This window comes from Vidua macroura, chromosome 13 (assembly GCF_024509145.1).
Source record: "Vidua macroura isolate BioBank_ID:100142 chromosome 13, ASM2450914v1, whole genome shotgun sequence".
Classification (NCBI taxonomy): domain Eukaryota; kingdom Metazoa; phylum Chordata; class Aves; order Passeriformes; family Viduidae; genus Vidua; species Vidua macroura.
Window position 1 is genome coordinate 9236312 of NC_071583.1, and position 16764 is coordinate 9253075.

A 16764-nucleotide genomic window follows, 5' to 3' on the forward strand; every position below is an offset into this window, starting at 1 on the left:
CTTCGAGTCGCGCCCGTGTGGGGCCAGACCCCGGTGCACGGGCTCCCCGGGAAGGGCGGTGAGGCCCGTGCGGCCTGTAGCGGAGGGGCTGCGCCCTGCCCCGGGCGGCACCGCGGAGCGAAGTGTCCCCATGGAGGCGGAGAACGCCCCGCGGGACTGTGCCGGCTCTGCTTTAACGTGCCCATGTGTTCGGCGCGGCCTCCCCAGCCCGGGCCCCGCTTAAGGTGGCCCGTGGGGCTGGGCAGGGTCTCCGTCCACTTACTTCACCTCCAGGGGCACAGACACGGGGCTCGTGGCACGCGGTTCATGCCAGTTCCGCGGGGACACCCCTCTGACCCCCAGCCCGGGGCCGAGCAGGGACCACCCCACTCGAGTCCACCTTAAGGGGGGAGGGCGCTCCGGCGGTGTTTGTACACAGCGTGCACACCGTGCCTGCACCCCCTGTGCCCTGCCTGTCCTGCCTGCCCCGTCCCGCACATCCCCTGCAGTCACTCTCCTGCCTGCAGCCCCCGGAGACACCTCTCCATTCCACCCCCACACCCTTGACCCCGGTCCAACCTTATGGTGCTGCCTGGGGCGGCTGCAGCTCCCGCGGAGTCACATCAGTGCTACACAGCAGATAGGAGCAGTCTCTGTGCCCTCAGAACAAGGGAGATGCCCCACACACACCCTGCCAACCCAAGGCTCATCAGGGGGACAAACAGGAGACCACCCCCACCCCAGCAGCCCAAGATGAGCAGGAGAACAGAAGGCAGTGACAGTGCGGGGACAGGGCTGGGATCTCCGTTTATTGAGGCGATGCTGTGGGGCACGCCAGGGGACTGCACCAAGGCACGGTGGCACTGGGGGTGTGCAAGAACCCCCAAGGAAGCAACACCACGGTGGTGTAGCAGCAGCGGGTCCCTCAGGCCTTGCCAGGGTCCTCCTTGAGCGTCACTGTCCGGTTGAACACCATCTGGGGAGAAACAGAGGGTCTGCTCAGAGCCCCATGGCGGGCAGGGGGTGCTTGCACAAGTGTGTGCAGGCTGCCTCACTGCCCCCATCCCACAGGGCTCACCTTCCCCTCCTCACTGTCGGGATCCACAGAGAAGTAGCCCAGGCGCTCAAACTGGAACTTGTCAAAGGGTCGAGCGGACTGGACAGAGCTGTCGACCAGGGCATTGTGCACCACACGCAGGGAGTCCTGGCAAGGGGGCACAGCTCAGCCAGCACCCCTACCCTTCTGTCCTGTCCACAGCCCAGCTCCCCCCAGCTCCTGTTCCCCTTGAGACACAGCAAGGCCTTGCCCCAAGAGGGGTAGGGTGTACATGGAAGTGGGTGCCTCAGGACTGGGTGCAGGAGGTCCCCACTTCCCCGTGGGCCCATAACCACAGCTGCTGCCCCTACTCACAGGGTTGAGGTCACTCAGAAAGCCACCAGGTACCTCCGATGGGTCCTCAGGATTTTTGTGCAAAAACCTGCCATGAGATAAGAGTCTTATCCCAAAGCTGCCAAATGAGGGGACATGGTGCCACTCATGGGACCCCAGTGCATCATCTTCCCCACCAAAGGTCTGGGCAGACCCCCGCAGCAGGGCCTGCTGCTGTACAGCTGTGCTGTTGCTCCAGCACTGCTGAGCTTTTGCTGGTCTCAGTTGGCAGCCAGATACTCACAGCCGCTCGTAGAGCCGCACTTCACAGGCCAGTGGCACTGACACCCAGTGGATGAAAGCCTTGGGCTTTTCTGCCACATCCGACTTGGTACAGGTCACTTCCAGCTCAATGACATGCCCACTGACATCCTGAGGGAGAGGAGATGAGCTAAGCTGTCAGACAGCAGTCTTATCCCATATGGCAGGCCCAGGGCTGAGTCCCCAGCCCCACAGCTCGGGGACACCTTGGTCCCCACTGTGAGGCACGGGGCAGGCAGAGAGCAGCCACACAGGCAGCCTGAGCCCTCACTGTGTCCAGAGTGTCCAGCATGAGATGACCGTTGCTGCTCTTCCCTGCTGGGGCAGGGTCATGTCCTGACATTCCACAGCCCAAGCCCATGTCACCAGTGCCCACAGCCACGCACCTTGATGACATTCTGGACGGTGATGACGTAGCCAGTGTGGCGCAGCCCCACCGGCTGCCCCGGGGCCAGGCGCTTGTAGCCCTTGTCTGCCTCCTGTAAGAGAGTTCACGGCTGCATGAGGGGTCCCCAGCATGGGCAGCAGGTCTCCCCTCTAGCATGTCTCTCTGTCCCCACTCCTGCCATCCCAGGGATCAGTGATCCCAGGGCAGTTTGAACTCCATGTTGCTGTGAGATGTTCCCAGGGACAGGCCAGGTTGAGAAACATTGTTTGGACATGTCCTAGCCAGGCTGAGGGCAGCATTTGCCCAGTGCCCATCAGAGCTGCTGGCCCATTTGGGAGTCACATACATGTCTTCAACACCCGCCTGTGACCTCTGTGTGCAGTGCCAACACCACTTCCAGTGCTGCCAGGCTCCTGCTGCACAAGCTATAGCTACAGCAGTCAGGGTAGTATAGTCCAGTGGGCCTGACTTACCTCCCTGAAGTCTGTCTCCTCAATGTAGACGGTCTGGTGGAAGGGCACTTTGTGAAAACCACGGCTCTCATCGGCTGGAAAGTTGGGCACAAGGACCTCCAGTGCCTGGGGAGAAAGAGGGCGTGAATGCCGATCTCAAGGAACCCCACGCTCACAACAGCCCACGGCAGTCTCACCTTCGGAGAAGGGAAGTTTGTGATGGTGACCTTGAGAGGCTCCAGGACAGCCATGGCGCGGGGGGCCTGCTCATTCAGCACCTCACGTGCACAAGCCTCCAGCAGATGCGGCTCCATTGTCGCCTGGGCCACTGTCACACCAACCTGAGGAACAACATGCTGTGACCATGCTGGCCAGGGGATGCAGCCGTCTGCCCTGTCCCATCCTACCCTAAGCCTACCCGTGCACAAAAGTTGTTGATGGCCTCGGGGGGGAAGCCTCGCCGGCGCAGGGCTGTCAGCGTGAAGAGACGCGGGTCATCCCAGTCCCTGAGGAAACACCAGCGTGACAACCAGGCATGATCTGGGTGAGCACCATCATGGCAGCTGGCCCTGCTCCTACCTTACAGCACCTGTCTCCACCAGCCGGATGATCTTTCTCTTGGAGACGACGGTGTAGAGCAGGTTCAGGCGCCCGTATTCCCACTGCACAGGGCAGTAAACATCCAGAGCGTTGCACAGCCAGAAGTAGGAGGAGCGCCTGCAAGGGAGGTACAGGCCCAGCCCAGCTCAGAAACATGGACATGCTGTCCCCCAGCACTCTGGCAGCCACCAGATGCTGCTCCCAGGTCTAGCTCAGCCCTGAGCCATGCCATGCATGGTGCTCACCTGGCCTGGAACTCCTTGGTGCAGAGGGAGTGTGTGATGTGCTCTATGGAGTCGCAGAGGCAGTGTGTGTAGTCATATGTGGGGTAGATGCACCTGCAAGGCAGATGCAGTCAGCTCAGGGCAGAGCACGGTGCTGCTCCACTCCTGATACCTCCTTACTACCAGGAAATCCAGACCCACCCCCACCATATGTGCCAGGACACAGCAGGCTCTCCCTACCACTTGTCCCCAGTGCGGTGGTGTGGAGTGAACTTGACACGGTAGGCAACGGGATCCATCTTCCCATCCTCCATCACCAGCTTCATCCTCAGCGTGGCTTCCCCCTCCCCAAACTTGCCCTTTCTCATGTCCTGTGGAGAGAGGGGAAACTGTCAGCTGAGCCACAGATCCGGAGCCCACAGGCGTGCAGCACCTGCCCCAGCCAGGATACCTCAAAGAGCAGGAGTGACTCCTCCACAGGCCGGTCTCTCCACGGCGAGGGTGGTGGGTTGTGGCCCTTGATCTCCTCAACCTTCTGATGGCAGACATATGCCTGGCCCCTACGGAGGGGACATGCCATCACCAGACTTGAGTGGCCCATCCCCTGGGCAAGGGGAGCCCTGACCATGGTGCAGGACATCAACACCAGCCCAGCACATTCCTACTGCCCCACACGCTCACCTGCGGATGAGCTCCAGGGCCCAGGTGTACAGCTGGTCAAAGTAATCCGACGCATGTGTTACTGCATAAGGCTGGTAGCCTGTGGGGATGGGTGAAATGGAACAGGTTGGAGGAACCCCAAAGGTCCAGCTGCAAGACCTGAATGCAGGAGTGTCCCTGGCACCTGCCTTGATCCTGCCTTCCCCATCCCAAGCCATACCCAGCCACTCCACCATCTCCCGGATGGCTGTGAAGTACTTCTCCTCCTCCTTCTCGGGGTTGGTGTCATCGTAGCGCAAGAAGCACACGCCACCATTGGCCTGGGGATGAAGAGAGAGTGAGCAGTTGCTCCCTGAGGGACCACAGGGCCAGGCCAGCAGCCAAGCAGCAGGGAAAGGCAGGGGCCAGGGTGGCTTGGTGCTTTTTACCTTGGCATAGCCAAAGTTGAAGTTGATGGCCTTGGCATGGCCAATGTGCAGGATCCCGTTAGGCTCAGGAGGGAAGCGTGTCCGTACCTGAAGAGGCAAAGGGGACATCTCTGTCCTTCAGCAGGAGATTTTACCTTCCCTGACAGCAGTGACACTGACATGAGCCCCGGGCAATCCTGCAGCACCCCTATGCTGTGTGGGTGCTGCCTCTGCTGTGCCCCACCCACCCCAGCGGTGTCACTCTCACAGGGAACCGCTGGGCTGTGGGATATGGCCTCACCTGCCCACCCGTGATTGCCAGGTGCTGCTTCAGCAGGGCCATAGTGTTGGGCGTCACCACATAGCCCTCAGTCTTGTAGTTCTCTCCTGCAGGCAGAGGATGCTCAGGGCTGCAGCACTGCCCTTACCATGCCAAGCCCAGCAGCCAGGGGGGAAGGACACAGGACCTGTCCAGTCCTCTGCAGCACGGAGAGCTGGGACCAGGCACAGAGCCAGTGGAGTGGCCCCATATATGGCAGTGGCACCTCGCACTCACCTGGCTTATGGAACTTCAGGGCTTCTCCTCGCAGCTGCTCCAGCAGTGACTGTGTCTCTGTGCCCATGTCACCTGCAGGGAGATGGGGCTGAGCTCCCTGATCACAGCTCCCAGGGCCCAGCTCGGAAGCAGGTGCAGCAGGAACTAAAGGGCTGGGGAAGAGGATGGTCTCTTACCATTCTCCACCACAGCCACCTTCTGTTTCTCTGCTGGGGCCAGACGGGCCTTTGGCACCTGCAGAGACCAGCACAGCATGTTGAGTGCCCAGCTGTAGCACATACCTTCCCCTCCTGGCCCAGCCTGCTGGCCCCAGCGCTCCCTCTAGACTTGTACCCATGGTGGCAGCTCAGCCCAGAGCAGCTATTTGGGATCCTGCCCAGACACTTTGTAAGAAAATATCATCCAAGTTTGCAGCCTCCTCTTCTCCTTACCTTTGGCTTCTTTTCCAGGTCAGCTTCTGTCTTTGGCCCAAGCAAATGCAGCACCTGGAGAAGAGTGACACACTCAGGAGTCAAAAAGGCTTCTGGACTAGGTGTGTCCTAGTGTCCTGTCTAGCCATCACTCCACTCACCCTGCCTGCACCTAGGTGGGGCAGGCTGTGCCCAGCGCTGGGCCCTCTAGGGGACTGGCTGACAGGTCCCACTCCTGTCACAGCACACCCAGGGGACCACAGCAGCACCTGACACAGTAACTTTGCACCCACCTGCAGGTCCACCTCGTTCTTGATGGTCTTCCCGTCTGCCCACCGCAGCTGGCTCCGTGCCTCCCCTGCAGACAGGGCACCCCGTGGGCAAGGGGCAGGGCCCAAGCCCCGGGGAGCTTCAGCCAGGGCACTGATGCAGAATGCCACACCCTTTGCCCCAGGGCTGTCCCTGTTGCTGGGCACTACGGCCCTGCCTGTGTGGGAGATCTGGCAGGACGACATCTCCCCATGACAAAGGGCTGGCTCTCAGGATTCAGGGGAGCACAGTGGCACTGGCAGTCAGGCACAGGGATGTGACAGCCACCAGCACCAGGCAGGGGCTGCCCCAGTGTCACCACTCACCCATCAGCAGCCCCATGTTGAAGTGGTAGCGCTCTGCCAGCAGCTCTGCTCGGTGCTTGCTGATCACAGCCTCCACCTGGGAGCGGCACGGGGACACCGGGGTGAGCGAGGCAGGCAGGAGCACAGCAGGAGCCAGTCCAGTGTCCCCTGTGCTGTCTCCACAGGGTCACAGCCCCACTCACCGCTTCCTCGATCTGCTCAGGGGTGATGCAGATCCCCACACCACAAGCCCGCTCAAAGTCTGCCACGTCCAGGGGCTCCAAGGGGTGGCTCTTCACGTACTCCAGGGCAGCTGGGGACAGAGCAGGGATGAAGAGCGGCCTGCGGGGCCGGGACCGGGCAGGGGCTGGGGCCGGGCAGGAGCTGGGGCCACACGGTACCGCTGAGCTGCAGGTCGGTGAGGATCTCCCTGCGAGCGATGTAGCCGACGAGGAAGCCGAGGTGTTTCGGGTCCTTAAGGCGGGCAGCCGTGTTGTACAGAAGTGTCCCGGTGGCCTTGTCCAGCGCCGGGCCCAGCGCGCTCCTAGCCTGTCGCCGTCCCGGGGAGCGTCAGGGCAGGACCAGGGCCCGAGCCCCGGCGAACCGGTGGCACCGGGGGCTGGAGCGGGACAGGGGAGTGCCAAGGGCCGAGGCCGCTCGGCGGGGTCGGGAGAAGGCGAAGCCGGGGGGTCCCGGGAAGGCTGGGGTCGAGGGGGTGACAGCGGGACCACGGTGCCAATGTACCCGGGTGACACCGGGGATCGGGTTACCGGATCCCGGGGGTGACACCGATATCGGGGTAGCGAGTTCCCAGGGTGGCTGGGTCCCGAGGTGACATCGGGGTGACGGGGTACTGGAGATCGAGGATCGGGGATCAGGGTGCGGGCCCGCGGCGGACGCACCTGCAGCACAGCCCGGCGCAGCAGCGCGCTGAGTGCCCCGTTGCGTAGCGTCTCTCGCGCCTTGGCCTCGCTGAGGCCGATGCCCGTGAACAGCCCCAGCGCCTCCTCCGCCTCCTCCGCCGCCATCGCCGCCGCCGCCGCCGCCATGCTGCCGCCTCCGCCCGGGGGCGGGTCCATGCCCAGCCAACCAGCAGTGAGAGCGCTCCGTCCTGGCCAATGGGAGGAGGGGGACCGGCGCCGGCCGGGCCAATGGGCGCGCGGGAGGCGGGCTCAGCGCGCGGGCGGTTGCATCATTTAAAGAGACCGGCGGCGGCGGCGGCCACGTGGGGGGCGGGGCTGGGGGTGGGTCCGGGGCGGTGCACGCGGCAGGCCCCGCCCCCGGCGCCCCCGGCGCTCCCGGCGCTCCGCGGCTGATGCCCGCACCGCCGGTGTGCTCTGTCGGTCTCCGCCTGCCCCGACGGCCCCGGGCACGGGCCCTGCGACGAGCCCGTGGGGATACACGTGCCCAAGGTCCTGGGGTGGAGAGGGGGTCGCGGTGGCGGCCTCAGCGCGGTGTATGCAGGGCCAGGCCGGCTCGGCGTCCCCGGCTCCCCCGGATCGTGCGTGGTCGCTTGGCACTGCCAACTCAGTGTCCGCACTCTTCCCTCCTCCCCTGTCCCCCTCGCGGCCCTAGTACACCCCTCCTCCCAGTCTCCCCAGGCTTCCCTAGACCGGTGGAACTTTGGCTGCCTCAGCCCAGTGCCCTCCTGCCACCCCCGTCCCGTCTGATGTTTTGTCCAGTCTGGTGTCCCCAGCTCTTCCTTTGCCCCGCCAGCTTCCTCAGCCTGGTATTCTCTAGCTCTTGCGGACCGGTGCCCCCCCAGCCCGGTGTCCTCCATAACCCCTCGTTTTCTGACTCAGCCCAGGAGTCCCTGCCCCAAGCCAATATCTCCCCCCTCCCCCCAGCTTGGCGTCTCCTCTTAGTTCAGTGCCCCCCCTAGCCCAGTGTCCCATCCATCCTCCTCCCACCTCAGCCCGAGTAGCAGCAGACTCGAGTGGTTGCGGAAGGGTGTTTATTGGAAGTACTGGGTGGGAGGAGGCACTAGCCGGTCCTGCCAGCCAGAGCCGCCAGACACAACCAGACAAGGTAGGTCTTGGCTCCTCCACGGGTGGGTGCTGGAGTCAACGCTGGTGTCACAGTGAGTCCCACACCACGGAGGGGACAGCCATTGCTTAGCACCGGCACAGAGCTATAGTTCCATGCTGGTGCCAGGCACTGTGTCTGTCCCCTTGGTGGCTGCCTGCTCCCTGCCCGTAGCTGGCAGTGGCTTTAAGCTGTAGCGGGCACTGACATTGGTACCTGAGACGCTGCGATATTCGCCCATCTCTGTACGAACGCTCTCGTTCTGGGTGATGGTGAGCAGGACCGGGACAGAGAGCGTCACCTCCTTCCGAAGGACTTGGATGCTGAGTGCTGTGCGCGGGGGGATCTTCGCCGGCAGCTGCACCTCCACGCGCTGCCGGCGAGTGCTGCTTTCACTGCGCCCCTTCTGCACCGTAAAGATGTTGGAGGCTTCCACGGTCAGCGTGAAGGAGAGCCCGGCTTTGAGGCTGGTGGCGTTGCTGAAGTGGAAGCTCTGCCAGAGTGTGGTGCCGTACTCCCGGCTGCTGCTGGCCGCCAGCGCCTGCTCCGACTCTGTCTCGTTCACGCCCTCAATCTCATCCACCAGCACCTCCCGCTCCTCCTCCACCCGCTTCTGTTCCCAGAGGAGACGTGCTGAGACCAGGGGCCGCCCAGGCCGTAGTGGGCGCAGGTGGGACAGCCGAGACTGAAAGTTCAGCTCCAGTTTGTAGTCAGCGAGATGCTCGCCGGGCCACGCCAGGCAGTGCCAGCCGCCCCGGCCGGGATGCTGGTACAGCAGCCAGACGCCTCGCTGCACCATGTGGGAGGCCACCCGGTCGTTGAAGTACCCATACGCCAAGTTGGTCTCCTCTGTCACCACCTTGCAGGCGCCTTGGAAGTTGGGGTGCTCGTAGAGGGTGATCTGGGGGTCCCCCAGGTCATGGTGCACGAGGCGCAGTGCCGAGAAGCTGTTGGGCCGATCCACAGAGGGGTACTCGCCCTCCTCGAAGGCGTGTGGCTCCCCCTCATATTTGGGGTCTGTGTAGGCAATCCATGGCTGCCCCTCCACCTTCAGGGAGGCGATGCAGTTCCCAAAATCCAGCTCGTGCAGGTCAGGCACGTCGCAGGTGAACTCTCGGCTCAGCCCCTCAAAGTTGGCACGCTCGTACACCGTGATCCGGTTCATGGTGCTGTGGGTGCCCGCCCCTGCGAGGGCACAACGTGGGCTATGTCCCCTCCTGTGGGGTCACTGGGTGCTACAGTAGACCCGTGAGGAAAGCCCAGCAAGCAAAAGCAGACCTCAGCACCCCTCAGCACTCTTATCCTCTGTCTTTCCTTTGCCCACCTCCTGCCTGGGCCCCGTGCTCTCACCGTCTGTGCGGGCAACACCCTGCAGCTGTGCCTTTTAGGAAGGGGTGGTGGGACCAGGGCGTGCTGCGGCACGAAGCGAAGGCGATGACAACGCTCGCCCCCGCACCCTGCGCCCAACCCTTGTCCCCACTTTGTGTTGGGGAGTCAGCCAGGCCCCGCACGGCGGTCGACACACCGGGATGCCAGCCAGTCCCACAGACCAGCCCTGCCGGAAAGTCCTGCCTGCCCCAGGCACGTGAGGCTCTGTGCTAAAGAGTCACCGCCAATTATCAGTGATGCTTCCGCCCTGCCCGTGCTAATTACAGTGTGCATTGCCGGTGGGGCAGGAACTGCTGGCTCACCCCACTAGGGTGAGAGGGCATCGTGGTGGGGCAAGCTGGTGCCCTAAAACAAGAGCCTCTGAAACCCTGGTGATCCCAGCAATTGGATATGGACACCTGGCACGGTGGCACTGCTCCAGCCCTGTCTCTGAGGATGGCTGGGGCAGATGGGAACACTTCTTTCCCCTTGTCGCTTCATGGGGTGGCCAAGGCACTGCTGGAGTGGGATGCTGGGCACAGCAGGACACCGACATCAAACCGAGGCATTGGAAGGCAGCCACTCCAAGTACAGCATGCTGGTGGTTTCCTCCGGGCTCCATGCAGGTTCCCATGGCATGAACTGGAGCTGGCCTCCCCAGGAGCTATTGGCGTGGGGTACAGGGCACGTGCACTCAGCTGGCACACTGCTGAAACAGGGCTCAGGCAGCTCACAGGTTCTGGGGCAGGTTAAGCCTTTGACTTCTTCTGGCTACATGCCCAGAGGCTGCCTTATCCACTTGTTCACACAGCCCTCACCAGCGCAGGGCTGTTCCCTAGGCACAGTGCATGGAGTGGGGAGCCACAAAGCTGATACGAAAAGCTTCCAGTGGGGTACAGCTGGATCCTGACCCACCCTTTGGGGACAGTCAAAACCCTCAAAGCCCCTGGGCTAAAATCTGCCTCTTGGGGCTGATAAGCAAGGCCAGCCCTTGGCTGCATGGGGTCCCCCAGTCCCACTGGGGTTTGGAACAGCTTGCAGGCACCCACATCCTGTGGTGGAGACGGATGGAGACCTCACTGCTCCAACAGCCTGTCCCCCGCACATCACCCAAGAGAGGAACCCAGGTGTCCCTGAATTATTGAACCCTATTCCCTTCAAACCTCTGTCTCCCAAAGGCCAGTGCCACCCCACACCTCGCCCCTCAGTTGTCCGCTGCTAGTGCCCCACTTCCCCTGCCTGCAGTGCCAGGACTGCCAGGGTCTCCCAGTTTATTGCCAGATGTCGGGGCGGTTGGGGTTACACCAGACAAACGCTACGGGAAGCAGTTAGTGAGTGGGGGGCCATGGGGGCCGCGGGCAGGGGCCAGGGAAGGGCTGTCCCACTCACTCCCCCAGCCGGTGGCCTCCCTGCCATTCCCCCGGGCTGCCACGCTCCCCCGCGCCGGGGACCCCTCCTGTGCCCCGTGGCTGCCCTGGCTCCGTGGCCCCCAGCACCCCCCACCTCGCTGTGTTCACCCCCCTGCAGCGAGGCCGGCGGCCGGGGCGGCGCGGGGGGCACGGGGCAGCGTGGGTGGGAGGCGGTGCTGGCATTATTGCTATGGCGGGCGGGAGCAGCGCGACCCTCCCCACGCTCAGATCACAGTCTCGAAGAGCGTCGCCTTCTCCTTGGGGGGCTCTGGGGCCAGCAGCTTGGCTTCTGCCTCTGGCGTCAGGTACTCCAGGTGGTGTTGGCCCCAGATTGGAGTGGTCAGGAGCTGCCAGCGCTGTGGGGACATTGCATCAGCACCCAGGGACAACAGCACTGGGACTGCCTGGACCTAGCTTGGGGAATTCCCCGCAATGCACAGGGATATAGGAAAGGGGTGGGTTTTGGATGGGGGTGGAGATGAGACTGGGACAGGAAAGGGATTGAAATGGGATTGAGAAAGGGCCAGAGATTGCATGGGGACAGGGATGGGACTGAGACACTGACAGGATTAAGACAGTGATGTCAGCAAGGATGGGGTTTGGGTGAGGCTGGGAGTGAGACAGCAGTGAGGATAGGAATCTGATAGGAGTGAGAGCAATAAAGACAGGAAGAGGACTTGGATGGGGGTGAGCCTAGGATGGGAAAAGGACTAAATGAGATTGAGAGAAGGACAGGAATTGCAAGGAGACAGTGATGGGGACGTGCACAGGATCTGGCTGCGATAGGGATACGACAGACAGTGATGTAAGCATCAGTGAGAATCAGGTAAGATTGGGAATGAGACAGCAGTGGGGACAGGGATGGGATTTGGGTGGGAGTGAGACAATGAGGACAGGCACATGATTTGGATGGGAATGAGACAGTGATGAAAACAGGGATGGGACCTGGCTGTGGATGGGACTGTGAGAGCAATGTGGACAGTGGTGGAATTTGAATGGGAATCAGACAGTGGTAAAGACAGGGATGGGATCTGGTGGTGGATAGGACTGTGAATGGTGGAATTTGAATGGCGCTGGGATGGGGCCAGGGACAGGACTAAGAAGGGAACAACCATGGCTGAGAATGGTGGGGACAGAGGCAGGAGTGATCCTGCTGCACTGCCCTCACCTCGCGCAAGGAGCCTTTGCAGCGCAGGAGCTTGTAGATAACAGTGCAGGGGATGCAGAGCATGGAGGAGAGCGCCAGGACCCAGCCGATGGCTTCCCCCCACCACGGGTACACGTATGTCTTATTGTATGTCAGCGGCTTGTAGTTCACCACGTGGAACACAAAGATGCCCTGGGTGGAGAGAGGCAGGTGAGGTCCCGCGGGGCAGGGAGCTGGCGGTCCCCACGCCCGGCGCGTGTCGCCGCCGTAGCCCCCGAGGCGCGCGCTCGCCTGACGGCAGTGACACGCGTGTGCCTACAGCGGCCGCCGGGGGGCGCTCAGCGCCCGCGGCACAGCTCGGGGCGGTGGCACACGCGTGTCCCCACGCGCGGTGGCCTCGCTCACCACGCAGACCAGCGGTGTCACCACAGCCCAGCACCACTTCATGACTGGCAGGGGCCGGTAGCCGATCATACGGGCCACATCGTCCATGAAGCGGTCGGCACCTGTGGAGAGGAGGGTGTCAGCTGGGGCACTTGTGTCCCACCTTGTGTCCCCATCCCCGTGTCCCCCTGGCCTCACCGTAGACCCAGGCAATGACCACGCACTCCCAGAAAGCCTGCCACAGCAACGTGATCCCGCTGGCCGAGTAGTTGTCAAAGAGCTGGAATACGTACATGCCGCCCTGCCAGGAAGGTGCCCGTGTCACCAGCGTTGTGCTGGCTGCCCCGCTTGCCGCCACACTGGCAAGTCATAGCCTTGCCAGCACCAGTATCCTGCCTGGCATGGACACCCTGCATGCCACAGGCACCCTGCTCCCACAGCACCCCTACGCCACAGAGACCCCCGTGCCATGGGCAGCTCCACTGACACGAGGGCAGCAGCCCCAGTGAGCTCCCACCCCACAGCGGGATCTCATGGGAGGTGATGCCTCATTAACAGGCACAGGTGGCCGGTGTGGGGCTGGCCGGCAGTGTTCCTGCTATGTTCCCCACCTGTGTGACCATGGAGAGGTCAATGAGGCAGCAGATGATGCAGCAGAGCGCAGCGGTGAGCTCACGGCGCAGCGAGCCAGCCCCCGGCTGGGGAAACAGGTCCAGGATGCCCGTGATGAAACCCTCCACACCGACAAACTGTGGCACAAAGCAGGGCTCAGTGGGGGCGTGCCACCCATCCTCTCCTTGCTCCCCATCTCCCTGGTTGCCACAGCACCTGGCTGTCCAGCCCCAGAACGAGAAGCATGATGAAAAAGAGCGTGGCCCACAACGGAGACAAGGGCATCAGCGTCACAGCTTTGGGGTAGGCGATAAAAGCCAGCCCGGGACCTGCAGGAGAGTGGGGTCAGAGATGTCACTCAAGGGGTGACACAGAAGACACAGTTGGCACCCACCATCCATCGCTCACCAGACTCGGCCACCTTGGAGATGTCCACGCCTTGCTCAGAGGCCATGAAGCCGAGCACGGAGAAGACAACGAAGCCGGCAAAGAAGCTGGTGCAGCTGTTGATCACAGCCAGGATGTAGGCATCCCTGTGGGCACAGCATCTAAGGAAGTGCTGGGGGGCACTGGGGGACACACCAGGGGGCCTGCCTGCAGCTGGCACAGCCCTACCTGTAGCAGTTGTTGTGGAAGCGGTTGTAGCTGCCCAGTGCGGTCAGGGCGCCCAGCCCGATGGCGTAGGAGAAGAACACCTGGGTGCCAGCATCAATCCAGACCTGGGGTGTGAGGGAGGATGTCAGGGGGTGATGAGGGTGCCAGGGCGTTGTCCAGCACCCAACTCCCTGCTGCTCTCCCCACTGCCCTCACCTGTGCCTCAACCAGCTTGGACCAGTCAGGTTTCAGGTAGTAGATGATGCCACCCAGCGCGCCAGGCAGTGTTACTCCGTGGACCAGCAGGAGGATGAGGACCACATACGGGAAGAGTGCCGTGAAGTAGACAATCTGAAGAGCAGTGGGTGGCCATGAGACCCCCCCAGGCCAGGGCTCTCTGTCACATGCCACAGGTGTCCCAGCAGGACCAGAGCTTAGGAATGTCCCCAGCAGCTGGAAGCACCTCCTGGACAGATGTGGGACACAGGCCTCCCACCCCTGTGGGCTGTGGCACAGGAGGGCGGGAGCCAGCAGCGCCATGTGTTGCAGTCTTCTCTCATGCCCGTGGCCCTGATGCATGTTCCCCCTGCCACCATTACCTTCCCAGTGGACTTGACACCCTTCCAGATGCAGAAGTAGACAACGATCCAGGTGGTAACCAAGCAGAGGATCATCTGCCAGTTCATCTCCCCTGGCTCGCTGAGGCCCCCAGAGAGACGCAGCACCTTGTTCCTGCAGAGTGGGGCTGTGCTGAGCACCAGAAGACAGCCCCAGCCCCAGCCAACACCCTCCTGGTTCCCACACTCACTCCCAAAACTCAATGACAGGCGAGCGCTTGTTGGTCATGTCGGTGCAGCTGAAGTTGGAGATCCAAGTGCTGGCAGTGGCATTAGTGCTGACGTTGTGGCACAAGTCCGGGTTGAAGAGCTCCGTGCACTGCTCCGTGTTCCAGGAGTGGCCACAGGTGGCCCAGGGCAGGGTGTCCGTCAGCGAATGCACCAGGTAAAAGAGCCCCCACACCAAGATCATGATGTAGTAGGAGTTGCAGAAGAAGACGATCACCATAGAGGCCAGGCCTAAACCTGTGGCACGGGGGGATCAGAGCCCGCAGGCACCTGTGGGCATCTAGCAGCCAGCACGGAGTGGGATGTGAGGTGTTGTAGGGATGGGGGAGGACAGAGGAGAACTGACAGGGACAGGACAGGAAAGCTGGCAGCCCTGGGCAGGACAGGGGAGAGCTGGTGGGAATGGGACAGGGAAGCTGACAGCCCCAGGCAGGACAGGACAGGGTGGGGACAGCTGGTAGCATGGCACAGGACCAGGGGGGAGCCGGCAAGATACCTCTGGAGGTGGGGATCCAGCAGCTGCCTGGGATCCAGCAGCATGCAGGCAAGGAGCCACACGGGCAGGCAAGGCAGGCAGGGCAGCACAGGGTGCCATGGGGCACAGGTGCAGGCAGCTGCCATCCTTGGCCACGACACAGGCGGCAGTGGGACGCGGGCAAGGTGCAGGGGAGCAGGCAGGGCGTGGGCAGGGTGCTGCCAGCCCCAGCAGGCTGTGTGCAGCCGAGGCACAGCCAGGGTGCAGACAGGGTGCCGGGGGCCCTGGGCAGGGTGCAGGGGCCGCGGAAAGGGTGCAGGCAGGGCGCGGGCAGGGCGCGGCGTTACCCTTGAAGAGGGGGGCGATGTTCCAGGCGGCGATGCCCCCCTGCTTCATGAACTGTCCCAGAGCCACCTCCAAGAAGAAGATGGGGATGCCACCCACGAAGACGATGAGCAGGTAGGGGATGAGGAAGACGCCTGGGGCCGGGGGTAGGGGACCGGCTCAGCCGCCGCCGTCCCCCCGGCCCCCCCTTTTGCTCCCCCCCTTCCCCGTGCCGCCCGCCCGGACGCAGCGAATGGCAAAGGCGCCTCCGCGCCCTCCCCTTGCCGCGATGTAGGTCAGCACAGGCAGGTAGTGGGGGGCTCCCACGACCCCTGCCCCGTGAGTGACTCCGGAACCCCGCGGGGTGGTCCACGAGCCCCTCGAAGGCGCAGGGCGAGCTGACCCAGCGTGGGGTGGCCCCCAGGCACACACTCTGGGGCGGGAAGGGGGTGCCCCCCGCGCCGCGGGGAGCACCCCCGCGACGTGGGGCGAGCACGAGGCTCACCTCCGCCGTTCTTGTAGCACAGGTAGGGGAAGCGCCAGACGTTGCCCAGCCCCACGGCGAAGCCCACGCAGGACATGATGAAATCCATCTGCCGGGTCCATGTCTCCCGTTCGGGGGCGGCCTCTTTGGGGGGACCAGGGGGTCGCACCAGCGGTGCCGTCACGGTTCGCTCCTCGCCCGCCGTGGGGGGCTCCGTGCCCTCCGCCCCTCCGGGGCCTTCTGCCGAGACGGGGGGAGTGGGGATGCCCACGCCGCCGTCACGCGCGCCCGTGGGGGCGCGGTGGGGGGGGGGGGAAGCACCTCCCCCCCCGTGCGCCCCTCTCCGCGCGTAGGGGCGTGACGTCAGATGTCAGGCCGGCGCGTGACGTCACAATGCAGAGCGGTGACTCACCCCGCGGCGGCGGGAGGGGGCGCGCCGCGGTCGCGCGTGGCCGTGGGCCCCCCTCTCCCCCTCCCCACGCTCATCCCTCCCCGGCGCTCCCCGCTTACCGGAGCCCGCGGGGGCAGCGGCGGCCGCAGCTGTGGTGGCGGCGGCGTCGCGTCGCGGGGCGTCGGGCGGCTGCGGGGCGGCCGTGTCGGTGGGGACGGGGGGCATGTCGCGGGGGGCCGGGGAGCGGGGGCGGGTCGGGGGCGGCTCCGTGGCCGAGGGGGGCTCAGAAGCAATCCACGAAGCACTTGAAGGTGAGTCGGAAGAACCTCATTGAGGGCGGCGGGGCGCGGCGGGGCGGGCCGGGCCGGGCGGGCGGCTCAGAGCCGGGCTGCGGGGCCGGCGCCGCGCGGCCGCTCCGGGGCTCTCTGCGCCGCGGCACCGGGCGGCGGCGGAGGCAGCGACCGGCCGCACCGCCCCCCGAGCCCCATTGGCCGCGCCACCCGCCCGCGGCTTGACGGGACTTGCAGTTCCGACGCACTGGCACCGGTCCCGGGGCGAGGCGGGGGGCACGGGGGGACAAGGCACACCCGGCGGGATACCGGGCATTACGGACAGCGAGGGACGGCGTTGGCAACGGGGGATACCGAGCACGAGGGACACAAGGCAGTAGGGCACGCCCGGGGACACCAGGGAGCGGAGCGCTAGGGACAGCAGGTGACAAGACAG

General features: G+C 63.9%; 3 protein-coding genes across 5 annotated transcripts; all 3 read right to left on the reverse strand.

Annotated features, from left to right (window-relative positions):
* Window positions 1–761: 761 nt before the first annotated feature.
* QARS1 (glutaminyl-tRNA synthetase 1) lies at window positions 762–7054 on the reverse strand. Its single transcript, XM_053989678.1, has 24 exons — window positions 6883–7054; window positions 6382–6529; window positions 6184–6293; window positions 6002–6077; window positions 5660–5724; window positions 5388–5441; window positions 5133–5190; window positions 4957–5028; window positions 4702–4787; window positions 4422–4508; window positions 4214–4313; window positions 4015–4093; window positions 3785–3893; window positions 3574–3704; window positions 3355–3447; window positions 3089–3226; window positions 2928–3015; window positions 2707–2850; window positions 2531–2635; window positions 2056–2148; window positions 1653–1780; window positions 1391–1457; window positions 1058–1183; window positions 762–955 (listed from the first exon to the last, which is right to left on the reverse strand). The coding sequence occupies exons 1-24, from the start codon at window positions 7027–7029 to the stop codon at window positions 905–907; spliced, it is 2355 nt and encodes a 784-aa protein (XP_053845653.1). The 5' UTR covers window positions 7030–7054; the 3' UTR covers window positions 762–904.
* An 863-nt stretch (window positions 7055–7917) lies between these two features.
* On the reverse strand, window positions 7918–10529 carry LOC128813862 (epidermal differentiation-specific protein-like). The gene has a single exon (XM_053989274.1). The coding sequence runs from the start codon at window positions 9168–9170 to the stop codon at window positions 8112–8114; it is 1059 nt and encodes a 352-aa protein (XP_053845249.1). The 5' UTR covers window positions 9171–10529; the 3' UTR covers window positions 7918–8111.
* Window positions 10530–10630: 101 nt separating this feature from the next.
* SLC6A8 (solute carrier family 6 member 8) lies at window positions 10631–16437 on the reverse strand. 3 transcript variants are annotated; one of them, XM_053989272.1, is made up of 14 exons: window positions 16158–16437; window positions 15669–15884; window positions 15187–15318; window positions 14328–14601; window positions 14119–14251; window positions 13736–13870; window positions 13541–13644; window positions 13334–13458; window positions 13142–13254; window positions 12925–13062; window positions 12512–12614; window positions 12335–12435; window positions 11951–12121; window positions 10631–11138 (listed from the first exon to the last, which is right to left on the reverse strand). In XM_053989272.1, the coding sequence occupies exons 1-14, from the start codon at window positions 16261–16263 to the stop codon at window positions 11007–11009; spliced, it is 1983 nt and encodes a 660-aa protein (XP_053845247.1). In that variant the 5' UTR covers window positions 16264–16437; the 3' UTR covers window positions 10631–11006. The 3 variants fall into 3 exon arrangements, with proteins under 3 accessions (XP_053845247.1, XP_053845246.1, XP_053845248.1); XM_053989271.1 differs by having other exon boundaries at window positions 15669–15887; XM_053989273.1 differs by having other exon boundaries at window positions 15669–15791; window positions 16158–16434.
* Window positions 16438–16764: the final 327 nt, after the last annotated feature.

What these genes read in the sequence shown, in the direction of transcription:
- QARS1 (XM_053989678.1), bottom strand. Translation starts at nt 7,029, where the DNA reads ATGGCGGCGGCGGCGGCGGCGATGGCGGCGGAGGAGGCGGAGGAGGCG. An exon ending in CTGAGCAGATCGAGGAAGCG is followed by an intron (nt 6,078 to 6,183) that starts GTGAGTGGGGCT and finishes TGCCGCTCCCAG; the next exon opens with GTGGAGGCTGTGATCAGCAA. An exon ending in CCTGAAGTTCCATAAGCCAG is followed by an intron (nt 4,788 to 4,956) that starts GTGAGTGCGAGG and finishes CTCTGCCTGCAG; the next exon opens with GAGAGAACTACAAGACTGAG.
- LOC128813862 (XM_053989274.1), bottom strand. Translation starts at nt 9,170, where the DNA reads ATGAACCGGATCACGGTGTACGAGCGTGCCAACTTTGAGGGGCTGAGC.
- SLC6A8 (XM_053989271.1), bottom strand. Translation starts at nt 16,263, where the DNA reads ATGCCCCCCGTCCCCACCGACACGGCCGCCCCGCAGCCGCCCGACGCC. An exon ending in GTGCTACAAGAACGGCGGAG is followed by an intron (nt 15,319 to 15,668) that starts GTGAGCCTCGTG and finishes CCCCGGCCCCAG; the next exon opens with GCGTCTTCCTCATCCCCTAC. An exon ending in TTCTGGGGCTGGACAGCCAG is followed by an intron (nt 13,063 to 13,141) that starts GTGCTGTGGCAA and finishes TTTGTGCCACAG; the next exon opens with TTTGTCGGTGTGGAGGGTTT.